Source organism: Saccopteryx bilineata, chromosome 1 (assembly GCF_036850765.1).
Source record: "Saccopteryx bilineata isolate mSacBil1 chromosome 1, mSacBil1_pri_phased_curated, whole genome shotgun sequence".
Taxonomy (NCBI): domain Eukaryota; kingdom Metazoa; phylum Chordata; class Mammalia; order Chiroptera; family Emballonuridae; genus Saccopteryx; species Saccopteryx bilineata.
The window spans coordinates 57070242-57083398 of NC_089490.1; the positions used below are offsets into that span (position 1 = coordinate 57070242).

The 13157-nt window shown below is 37.6% G+C and overlaps 1 protein-coding gene across 8 annotated transcripts in view; it reads right to left on the reverse strand.

The window, feature by feature from the left end:
• The window catches only part of SNAP91 (synaptosome associated protein 91), a 161059-nt gene that overhangs the window by 87565 nt on the left and 60337 nt on the right, over positions 1-13157 (reverse strand). For all 8 annotated transcript variants that reach the window (XM_066254193.1, XM_066254209.1, XM_066254207.1 and 5 more), the window contains exon 9: positions 411-452. In XM_066254193.1, coding sequence (XP_066110290.1) covers positions 411-452 — 42 coding nt within the window. The remainder of the gene's footprint in view (positions 1-410; positions 453-13157) is intronic.

Sequence of the window (13157 nt, forward strand, 5' to 3'; positions counted from 1 at the left end):
GGTCACTGGCTTGAGACCAAGGATGCTGGCTTGAGCAAGGGGTCACGTGCTCTGCTGGAGCCCCCCCCCCCCCCGTCAAGGCATGTATGAGAAAGTAATCCATGAACAACTAAGGTGTCACTATAATGAACTGATGCTTCTCATCTCTCTCCCTTCCTGTCTGTCTGTCCCTATCTGTCCTTCTCTGTCTCTGTCATAAAAAATAATAATGACATTTTAATTTACAAAGACAGAAAATCTTCATATTATCTCTAGAAATATATTAAATAGTTAGAAAAAATGAGCTAAAATAATGGTCTAGATTTAAAATGCATTACTTACAAGACTATGATCTAAGTAAAACTTTTTATAAAAAACTACAGAATAATAATTTCACGTACACTGAATCTTCCATTCAGAGAGTCACTCACCTGTGTGAGGTCAGGAATATCACCTTTATCAATGCCAACTTGCTGTGAATTAAAAAAAAAAGTAACTTATTGGAAATCTTAAAAAATTAATTTATCTGAATTTAATTGAAGATCATCACAGAATTAGTTAAAACCATATATCAAACATGGCCTAGAATTATTATATATATTAATCTTACTTTGAGCATTTGCTCATTGAGTAGTTTTCCACTCCATATAATATAGCAACAGTTTTGTTAGGACCCAAAATTATGTTAGGACCCAAAAACAGAAATTAAGAAACTGAAGTATAAAATTTAAGGTTTCCTCCATGGTTAACAGCAGCTAAAAACATTTTAAAATTTGCTTAGACTAAATTTAAGTTGTTAATTGTGCCCAGTAAGTCCTCTGTGTACAGAAAATGTTTATGTATTTTTAGAAAAATATTATAGGCCCTGGCTGGTGGCTCTGTGGATAGAGCATCAGCCTGGCGTATGGACATCCTGAGTTTGATTCTTGGTCAGGGCACACAGGAGAAGTGACCATCCGCTTCTCCCCCACTTTTCTCTCTCCATTCTCTTCCTATAGCCAGTGGCGAGACTGGGATGTGGCCCCAAGTGCTGAGGATAGCTCCATTGGAGTACATCAGCCTCCGGCACTAAAAATAGCTTGGTTGGGCATCGGCCACAGGTGAGGTTGCTGGGAGGATCCCGATTAGGGTGCATGAAGGAGCCTGTCTCACCCTCCCCAAAGAAAAAGTAAAAAAAAAAAAATTTAAATAGTTTTTTTTTTTTTTTTTGCATTTTTCTGAAGCTGGAAACGGGGAGAGACAGACTCCTGCATGCGCCTGACTGGGATCCACCCGGCACGCCCACCAGGGGGCGACACTCTGCCCACCAGGGGGCAATGCTCTGCCCCTCCGGGGCGTCGCTCTGTCGCAACCAGAGCCACTCTAGCACCTGGGGCAGAGGCCAAGGAGCCATCCCCAGCGCCGGGCCATCTCTGCTCCAATGGAGCCTCGCTGCCGGAGGGGAAGAGAGAGACAGAGAGGAAGGAGAGGGGGAGGGGTGGAGAAGCAGATGGGCGCTTCTCCTGTGTGCCCTGGTCAGGAATCGAACCCGGGACTTCTGCACGCCAGGCCGACGCTCTACCACTGAGCCAACCAGCCAGGGCCTTTTAAAATAGTTTTAATTCATTTAAACAAACCTTCTTTCCCCCCAAAAAAGTTTGTCCATTTTTCCCACTCCACCACCCACCTCTCACAGTAACCAATCAGTTCTCTGTACCCATGGGCTTGGATTTTTCTTCTTCTTTTACTATATATTCCACACACAGGAGAGATCATATGGTATTTTCTTTCTCTGACCTATTTCACTTTGCCTATTTCACTTTGCTTAATGCCCTCAATGTCCATCTATGTTGTTACAAATGGCAAGATTTCATTCCTTTTTATGGTCCATTGGGTGTGTGCATAATGTTTGTATGTGTATTTGCATGTGTGTACACATATATATGTATGTATATATGAGTGTGTATATATATCTTAACCCACTCATGAATCAATGGACACTTAGGTTGTTTCCGTATCTTGACTAATATAAATAATGGTTCAATGAACATGGGGTATATATCTTATCATTAATGTTTTCATTTATTTTTAATTTTTATTTACTGATTTTAGAAAGAGAAGGCAGAGGAGGAGGGGGGAGAGGGGGAGAAGAGGAGAGGGGGAAAAGAAGAAAGGGGGATGGAGAGAGGGGGAGAAGGGGAGAGAAAGAGAAACATCAGTTTGCTGTTTCACTTTATTTATGCATTCATTGGTTGATCCTTGTATATACCCTAATCAGGAATCAACCCCACAATGTTTGAATATCAAGACAACATTCTAACTAACTGAGCTACATGGCCAGGGCATCATTTATCTTCAATAAATACCCAGAATTAAAATTTCTGGATCATACAATAGCTCTAATTTCTTTTTCAGTAGTTCTATTTTTATTTTTTTGAGGAACCTCTATGCCTTTTTCCATGGTGGTTGCACCAATTTACATTCCCAGTAACAGGACACAGGGTTCCCTTTTCTCCACATCCTTGCCAATACATATTAGTTCCTGTCTTTTTGTAAACAGCAATTTTAATATGTGTGAGGTGATATTTCCTTGTGGTTTTGATTTGCATTTTCTAAAGATCAATTATGTTGGACATCTTTTAATGTACCTGTTGGCCATCAGTATGTCTCCTTTGGAAAAATGTTCTGATCTTCTTCCTATTTTTAATCAAACCATTTCTTTCCTTCTTTCTTTTCTTTTTGCTATTGAGTTATATGAGTTCTTTTTTAAAAATTTTCATCTATTGATTTGAGAGAGAGAGGAGGGGGAAGATTGAGCTGTCCCTGTATGAGCCCTGAATCAGCCCACTCTAACCAGCCAAGCTGTCTGGTTGGAAATTTTTTTTATTGATTTAGAGAGAGATAAAAAGAGGAAGGGAGGGAAAGAGAGAAAAAGAGAGAGAACAGATGCTATCAGAGTAATGGCAGAATGAAAGATCACCTGGTCTCCCCTTGAAATTTCAACAAATGAACAACTATAACACAGCTAAAGAACCACAGCTGGGCTCACAGGCATGCCTGAAAGATCCATGCACTAAATGGACTAAAGGTGAAATGGTTTGAAAAGGGGGGTGAAAGATAAAATGCATTTGTGATGGGCTTTGGAAAGGAGACAAATGCTGGGTGACTTTTTTTATCTACCCAACTTTGAGAAGAAAGGAAGCTCAGCATGTCTGGGTTTTATCTGAGGGGTATGAAGAGAGAAACCCAGTGACTGAGTCTCCTTCTGCCAAGGGGAGATACAGGACCAAAGCAGCAGCAGAACACGGGAAATGGCCTGTGTTCCCACAGTCTGCCTGCAGCCCACACTTGGAAGAGACAGAGAAAATTAAAGTGTGGCCCTCTGCCTCCCAGATGCTGCCTCCCTCAACTCGCAGTTACAAAGAGCGGCAGAGACAAACCCCCACAGCTTGCTCTCCAGAGCTTGCTCTGTGCTCTCCCCTGAAGAACAGAGGTGCTCTGTGCCTGATCCCCTGGTCTGTTGAGATGTGAGGAGGAGTGCCTGAAGGCCTGAGGTCACCATTGTTAGAGCCATAAACTGGAAAGCTGAAATACTGAAGTCGTAAAGCCCTCACAACATGCCTCACCCAACAACATGACAGTGGCCATGCCTACATAATTGCAACAGCAACATCTCAGCAGAGGACAACCCAGGAATTTCAGAGAGCTAAAACTTGTAATAGAGCTATACCTACAGGAAGAAAACAGTAACCTCTCAAAATCAAAATTTATTTTTCCTTTTCTCCTTTTATATCTTTTTTATTCATTTTTCTCTTCCGAATTTCATTTTCTTTAATTTTTATACTTTTAATTCTTATTTTGTGTATGGGTGTTTTCTTTGTGATTATTCTTGGGTTTTGATATGTTTTCTGTGGTTTTTCCTTTTTACTTGACATTTTTAAAATTCTTATATTTTTATTGTTGTTGTTGTTGCTAAAGTTCTTAACAATACCACTTTCAAATGCCACTAAGGAAGAAGAAATCAAATACCATGGCTACACAAGGCAGAGACATAGTTCAAAAAGAGAGTAAAAAATATCTCTAGGAAACAATCTCAATCACATGGAAAACTTGGAGTTAAATGATAGAGAATTCAAAACTGAAGTTCTGAAAATACTCAAAGATGTATGAAAAAACACCAATAAGTAACTTAATAAACCAAAGGGGCTGAAACTTTAGAAACAGAGATGAAGAACTCAATAAATGAATTGAACACTGAGGTAGAAAGTTTAGCTAATAGCTAATATTAGCTAATAGTTTAGCTAATTGGGATGCAGTAAAAGCAGTGATAAGTGGGAAGTTTATATTATTACAGGCTTATATAAAGAAACAAGAGAGATCCCAAGTAAACAACCTAACATCACATCTTAAAGAACTAGAAAAAGAACTAAGGCTACCCATAGTCAGCAGAAGAAAGAAAATAGTAAAAATTAGAGCAGAACTAAATAAAAAAAAACAATAACAAAAAAAAACTATAAAAAACTAATACAACAGGCCCTGGCTGGTTGGCTCAGTGGTAGAGCGTCAGCCTGGCGTGCAGGAGTCCTGGGTTTGATTCCCAGCAGGGCACACAGGAGAAGCACCCATCTGCTTCTCCACCCCTCCCCCTCTCCTTCCTCTCTGTCTCTCTCTTCCCCTCCTGCAACCAAGGCTTTATTGGAACAAGGTTGGACTGGGTGCTGAGGATGGCTCCATGGCCTCTGCCTCAGGCACTAGAATGGCTCTGGTTGCAACAGAGCAACGCCCCAGATGGGCAGAGCATCACCCCTGTTGGGCATGCTGAGTGGATCCTGGTCGGGCGCATGTGGGAGTCTGACTGCCTCCCTGTTTCCAACTTCAGAAAAATACAAAAAAAAAACAAAAAACTAATACAACAAAGAGCTGGTTCTTGAAAAGATCAATAAAATTGACAAACCCTGTCTAGACTCACTAAGGATAAAAGAGAAAGAATTCATATAAACAAAATCTGAAATAATAGAGGAGAAATTACCACAGACATTATAGAAATACAAATGATCATAGTAGAATACTATGAAAGATTATATGCCACTAAATTCAACAATCTAGAGGAAATGGATAAATTCCTAGAACTATACAATCTTCCCAGACTGAGTTATGAAGAAATGGAAAACCTAAATAGACCCATAAACAGGGAGAATATAGAAACAACTATCAAAAACCTCCCCCAAAATAAATGTCCAGGACCAGATGGCTACACTAGTGAATTCCACCAAACATTCAAAGAAGATTTGGTATGTATACTTCTCAAAGTCTTCCAAATAACAGAAAAAGAAGCAGTACTCCCTAACACATTTTATGAGGCCAATATAATCCTAATACCAAAACCTGGCTAGGACAACACAAAAAAAGAAACACTACAGACCAATATCTCTAATGAATACAGATGCAAAATCTTAAACAAAATACTAGCAAATTGAATACAACAACACATTAAAAAACTAATACAACACGATCAAGTGGGTTTCATTCCAGGAGCACAAAGGATAGTTCAACATACACAAATCGATCAAAGTAGTACACCACATGAACAAAACAAAGAAAGAAAATAGCATATGATCCTATCAATAAATGCAGAAAAGACATTTAATAAGATACAACATCCCTTTATGTTTAAGACACTCAATACAATGAGAATATAAGGAAAGTACATCAACATAATAAAGGGCATATATGACAAACCATCAGTGAATATCATATTAAATGGTGAAAGAATAGAGGCTTTTACTCTAAAAGCAGGAGAAAGACAAGGCTGTCCACTCTCTCCACTCTTATTCAATATAGTTATGGAAGTTTTATCCAGAGCAATCAATCAAGGGGAAAAAATAAAAGGCATATTGGAAAAGAAGAAGTAAAGGTATCACTTTTTGTTGATGACATGATCCTGTATATAGAAACCCCAAAGACTCCACAAAAAAATTTATTTTAATAAAAAAAAAACAATACAGTAAAGTTGCAGGATACAAAATCAATATATATACAAAAGTCTACTGCTTTCCGATATACCAATGATAAAACTTCGGAAAATTTACTAAAACAACCAATTCCTTTTAGAATTGCAAAAAAATAAATAAAATAAAATACCTAGGAATAAACATAACAAAGGATGTGAAGGACTTATATACTGAAAACTACAAAGTATTATTGAAAGAAATTGAAAAAGACACAATGAAATGAAAAAATATTCCATGTTCATAGATTGGAAGAATCAATATAGTTAAAATAGCCATATAAACCAAAGCAATATACAAATTTAATGCAATTTCCATCAAGATTTCAATGTCATTTTTTTAAAGAAATAGAAAAAAAAAGTCACTAGCTTTGTATGGAATCATAAAAAATACCCAAATAGCCAAAGCAATCCTGAAAAAAATTCATGTAGCCTGGCCAGAATTGTGGCACAGTGGATAAAGTGTCACCCTGGAATGCTTAGGTTGCCAGTTGAAACCCTGGGTTTGCCTGGTCAAGGCACATATGGGAGTTGATGCTTCCTACTCCTCCCCCCACCTCTAAAATGAATAAATTAATATATATATATATATACACACACATATAAATATATGAATGAAGCTGAAGGTATCACATTACCTGTAGAGTCATGATAATCAAAACAGTATGGTGTTGGTAGAAAAACAGACATACAGAACAATGGAACAGAATCAAGAGTCCAGAAATAAAACCACATATATATGTGCAAATAATCTTTGACAAAAGAAGCGAAAAATGTACAATGTAGAAAAGAATGCCTCCTCAATAAGTGATGCTGGGAAAATTGGAAAGCCACATACAAAAGAAAGAAATTTGATTACAGTTTGTCACCCTGCACAAAAATTAATTCAAAATGGATCAAAGACCTGAATATAAGATCTGAAACAATAAATTACATAGAAGAGAACATAGAAACTAAACTCATGGACCTTGGCCATAGAGAACAATTTATAAATTTGTCCCCAAGGGGAAAAATAAATGAATGGGACTATATCAAACTAAAAATCTTCTGACCAGCAAAAGAAATTGACAACAAAACAAATAGGCAGCCAACTAAATGGGAGATGATATTTGCAAACAACAGCTCCAATAAGGGGTTAATATCCAAAATATATAAAGAACTCACAAAGCTCAGTAGCAATCAATTAAAAAACGGGGAGAGGATCTGAACAGACACTTCTCCCAAGAGGACATAAAAATGGTAACAGATATATAAAAAGATGCTCATCTTCACTAGCTAGTCGTGAAATGCAAATCAAATCTACAATGATCCAATCTTCTATTGAAGGGCTTTTTGGTTGTTTCCATGTCTTGGCCACTGTGAACAGTGCTGCTATGAACATGGGGCTACATGTGTCTTTACGTATCAATGATTCTGAGGTTTTGGGGTATATACCCAGTAGAAGATGTGGCACATATACACTATGGAATACTACTCAGCCATAAGAAATGATGACATTAGATCATTTATAGCAAAATGGTGGGATCTTGATAACATTATACGAAGTGAAATAAGTAAATCAGAAAAAAACAAGAACTACATGATTCCTTACATTGGTGAAACATAAAAACGAGACTAAGAGACATGGACAAGAGTGTGGTGGTTACCAGGGGTGGGGGGAGGGAGGACGCAGGAGGGAGGGAGGGAGAGATTTAGGAGGAGGGGGAGGGGCACAGAGAAAACTAGATAGAGGGTGACGGAGGACAATCTGACTCTGGGCGAGGGGTATGCAACATAATTTAATGACAAGATAACCTAAACATGTTTTCTTTGAATATATGTACCCTGAATTATTAATGTCATCCCATTAACATTAATAAAAATTTATAAAAAAAAATCTACAATGATATACTACCTCACCTGTTAGATTGGCTATTATCAGCAAGACAATAATACCAAGTGTTGAAGAGGCTGTGGAGAAAAAGGAACCCTCATTTGCTGCTGGTGGGAATGCAATTTACTACAACCATTATGGAAGAAAGTATGGTGCTTTCTCAAAAAATTAAGACTATAACTACCATATGACCCAGCAATCCCTCAACTGGGTATCTTCCCCCCAAATTTGAAAACATTGGTACATAGAGATACATCACCCTCATGTTCACTGCAGCATTACTCATGGTGGTCAAGACATAGAACCAAAATGTCCCTAGATAGAGAATTGGATAAAGAAGATGTGGTACATATATACTATGGAATACTACTCAGCCATAAAAAATGATGACATATTGCCATTTACAACAACATAGATGGACCTTGAGAACATTATACTGAATGAAATAAGTAAATCAGAAAAAGCTAAGAACTGTATGATTTTACACATAGGTGGGATATAAAACTGAGACTCATAGACATAGATAAAAATGTAGTGTTTACCGGGGGAGAGGGATGTGGGGGAGGTGTGGGGGAAGGGAGTAAAGAGGAACAAATATATGGTGATGGAAAATGATCTGACTTTGGGTGATGAGTATACAACATAGTCAACAGTTCAAATGCTATTGAAATGTGTACCTGAAACCTATGTACAGTACTCTAATTGATCAATGTCACCCTGTCAACTTTAATTTTTTAAATAAAATTTAAAAAAAATAAGAGAGTAACATTAATCTGTTCCTGTAGAGTTCTTTATATATTTTGGCTATTAACCCCTTATCAGACATAGGATTTGCAATTCTTTTCTCACATTAGGTATGTTGCCATTTTATTTTATTGGTTTCTTTTGCTGTAAAGAAGCATGTTAGTTTGATGTAGCCCCACTTGTTTATTTTTGCTTTTTCTTTTGGGGTCAGATTTTTAAAATATCATCAACAAGACCTATGTCAGAAAGGTCTTCAATCTAGACGTTTTATGGTTTCGGGTCTTATGCCCTAATCTTTAATCTATTTTGAGTTTTTGTGTATGGTATAAGATAGCAGTCCAGTTTTATTTTGCATGTATCTTGTCAATTTTTCCAACACCTTTAATTAAAAAGACTGACATTTCCACATTGTGTATTCTTGGCTCTTTGTCATAAATTAATTTGCCATATACGTGTGGGCTCTCTTCTGCTCTATTGATCTGTGTGTCTGTTTTTATGCTAATACCATACTGTTTTGATTACCATAGTTTTATAATATTGTTTGAAATCAGTCAGTGTAATATTTCCAGTTCCTTTGTTTGTTCTCAAGATTGTTTTGGCTATTTGGGGTCTTTTTTGGTTCTCCCCCTAAATTTTAGGATTTTTATTTCTATTTCTGAAAAAATGTCACTGGCTATTTGATAGGGATTATGAATCTGTATATTGTTTTGAGTAGTATGAATATTTTTTTTTTTTACAGAGGCAGAGATAGACAGGGACAGACAGCAGACAGGAACGGAGAGAGATGAGAAGCATCAATCATCAGTTTCTCGTTGCGCGTTGCGACTTCTTAGTTGTTCATTGATTGCTTTCTCACATGTGCCTTGACCGTGGGCCTTCAGCAGACTGAGTAACCCCCTGCTGGAGCCAGCGACCTTGGGTCCAAGCTGGTGAGCTCTTTGCTCAAGCCAGATGAGCCCGCGCTCAAGCTGGCGACCTCGGGGTCTCGAACCTGGGTCCTTCCGCATCCCAGTTCGATGCTCCATCCACTGTGGCACCACCTGGTCAGGCAGTAGTATGAATATTTTAACAATATTAATTCTTCCGATCCATGAGCATAGAATATCCTTTAACCGATTTGTGTTTTCTTCAATTTCTTTCATGAATGTCTTATAGTTTTTTTAAAGATTTTATTTATTCATTTTAGAGAGGAGAGAGAGAAAGAAAGAGAAAGAAAGAGAAAGAGGGGAGGAGCAGGAAGCATTAGCTCCCATATGTGCCTTGACTGGGCAAGCCCAGGGTTTTGAACTGGCAACCTCAGCATTCTAGGTGAATGCTTTATCCACTGCACCACCACAGGTCAGGCTATAATTTTCAATATATAGCTTTTTAACCTCTTTGGTTAAATTTATTCCTAGTTATTTTTTTCTTTTTGATGCAATTTTAGATAAGATGGTTTTCTTCATTTCTCTTCCTGGTAGTTCATTATTAGTGTAAAGAAATGAAACTGATTTTTGTGTATTGAATTTGTGTTCTGCAACATTACTTTGTTTACTAGTTTTAACAATTTTTTAATGGAGTCTTTAGGGTTATCTATATATAATATTATTTCATCTACTAATAGTGACAATTTTCTTTCTTTCTTTCCAACTTGGATGCCTTTTATTTCTTTTTATTACATAATTGTTCTTGCTAAGACTTCCAACACTGTGTTGAATAAAAGTGGAGAGAGTGGCCATTCTTGTTCCTTGTCTTAAAGAAATAGCTTTTATCTTTTCACCATTGACTATGATGTTAGCTGTGGGCTTGTCTTATATGGCTTTTATTATGGTTGAGGTACATTCCCTCTATATATGCTTTACTGAGTTTTTTTTTAATTGAGAGGAGGGGAGATAGAGAGACAGACTCTCACATGTGCCCCAACTGGGATCAACCCAGCAACCCCCGTCTGAGGCCAATGCTGACTCAATCGAGCTATCCTCAGTACTCGGGGCCACACTCAAACCAATCAAGCTACTGGCTGTGAGAGGGGAAAAGAGAGAGAAGGGGGTAAGGGAGTGGAAGAGAAGAAGATGGTTGCTTCTCCTGTGTGCCCTAATTGGGGATCAAACCCGAATATCTGCATTCTGGTCCGACACTCTATCCACTGAGCCAGCTGGGCATATTTTAAGTGTATACTGAATTTTGTCAAATGCTTTTTTTCTGCAGCTACTGAGATGATCATATGATTTTTATTCTTCCTCTTGTTAATGTTGTATGTTACACTGACTGATTTGCAGGTGTTGAACCATCTTTCCATCCATAGAGTAAATCTCATTTGGTCATGGCGTATGTCCTTGTATGTATTTTTGAATTGTTTGCTAATGTTATGTTGAGGATTTCTGCATTTGGAATCATCAGAGATATTGGTGTGTAATTTTTTTTTTGTTCTTGGCATCTGTATTTGGTTTTGGTATTAGGTAATGCTGACTTTGTATAATGTGTTTGGATAAGTTTCTCCCTCTACTATTTTTTGAAAGAGCTTAAGAAGTACTACTATTAATTTTTCTTTGAATATTTGTTAGAATTCACCAGTGAAGTCATTTTTTTTGTTGGGAAGTTTTCTTTGTTTTGGGTTTTTTTGTTTTTGTATTTTTCTGAAGTGCAAAGCAGGGAAGAAGAGAGAAAGATTCCTGCATGCACCTGACTGGGATCCACCCAGCATGCCCACTAAGGGGTGATGCTCTGCCCATCTGGGCCATTGCTTCATTGCAACTGGAGCCATTTTAGCACCTGAAGCCATCCTCAGCACCTGGGCCAACTTTTCTCCAGTGGAGCCTTGACTGCAGAAAGGAAAGAGAGAGACAGAGAGAAAGGAGAGGAGGAGGGGTAGAGAAGCAGATGGGCACTTCTGCTGTGTGCTCTAGCTGAGAATCGAACCTGGTCTTTCCACATGCCAGGCTGATGCTCTACCACTGAACTAGCCAGCCAGGGCCTTGTTGGGAAGTTTTTGATTACTAAATCAATCTCCCTGCAAGTAATAAATCCCTTCAGATTTCCTATTTCAAATCATAATTCAGTCTTGGTAGGTTATATATTTTTAAGAATTTATCTCTTTCTCTTAGGTTGTCCTATTTGTTGGTGAATAATAGTTTTTTTTTGTTGTTTTTTTTTACAGAGGCAGAGATAGACAGGGACAGACAGACAGGAACAGAGAGAGATGAGAAGCATCAATCATCAGTTTCTCGTTGCGCGTTGCGACTTCTTAGTTGTTCATTGATTGCTTTCTCACATGTGCCTTGACCGTGGGCCTTCAGCAGACCGAGTAACCCCTTGCTGGAGCCAGCGACCTTGGGTCCAAGCTGGCGAGCTCTTTGCTCAAGCCAGATGAGCCCGCGCGCGACCTCGGAGTCTCGAACCTGGGTACTTCCGCATCCCAGTCCGACGCTCTATCCACTGCGCCACCGCCTGGTCAGGCGAATAATTGTTTATAATAGTCTTTTATGGTCCTTTGAATTTCTGCAGTTTTAGTTTTAACATTGCTTTCGTTTCTGTTCATTTGAGTCCTCTCTCTTTTTTTCTTGGTGAGTCTAGCTCAAGTTTTGTCAGTTTTGTTTATCTTTTCAAAGACTGAGCCCTTAGTTTCACTGACCTTTTCTATTGTCTTTTAAGTCTCTACTTCATTGATTTCTGCCCTAATCTTCATTATTTCCTTCCTTCTAACATTGAGTGTTTTCTTTTTCTAGTTCCTTGAGGTGTAAAGTTAGGCTGTTTGAGGCTTTGTTTCTTGAAGTAGGCATTTATAACTATGAACTGCTTTTTCTGTATCTCATAAATTTTAGTATGTTACACTTCCATTTCCATTTGTCTTGTTATTTTTTATTTCTCTTTTGCTTTCTTCTTTGATCCATCGATTGTCAGAACCATGTTGTTTAATTTCCACATATTTTTGAATTTTTCAGTTTTCTTCATGTAGTTTATTTCCAGTTTCATACTAGTGTGATATGAAAAAAATGCTTGATATGATTTCAATCTTCTTAAATTTATTAAGAAGATTGTTTTGTGGCCTAACATATGCTTCATCTTGGAAAATGTTCCATGTGTAGTTGAGAAGAATGTATATTCTGTTGCTTTTGGATGGAATGTTTGTAACATTATTATCAATTTAAATGAACTGTTATAAATATAAGCTGTTATATATAAGCCTCATGGTAACCACAAAGCAAAGCCTATAGCAAACACATAAACAATAATAAAAAAGAAATGTAAGCATACCACTAAAGAAAGTCATCAAAGCACAATGGAAAAGAACAAGAAAAGAAGAAAGGGACAGAGAGGAACTACAAAAACAGCTAGAAAACATGTAATAAAATGGCAATAAGTTCATGCCTATCAACAATTACTTTATATGTAAATGGACTGAATTTTCCAATCCAAAGGCAGAGTGACTGAATGGATAAAAAACAAGATCTATTTATAAGCTGACTATAAGAGCCACACTTTAGATGTGTTCTTACATACAATGATTCAAAGTGAAAGAATGGAATAAGATATTCCATGCAACTGGAAACAAAAAGAAAGCAGGAGGAATAATACTTATATTAGATAAATAAATCA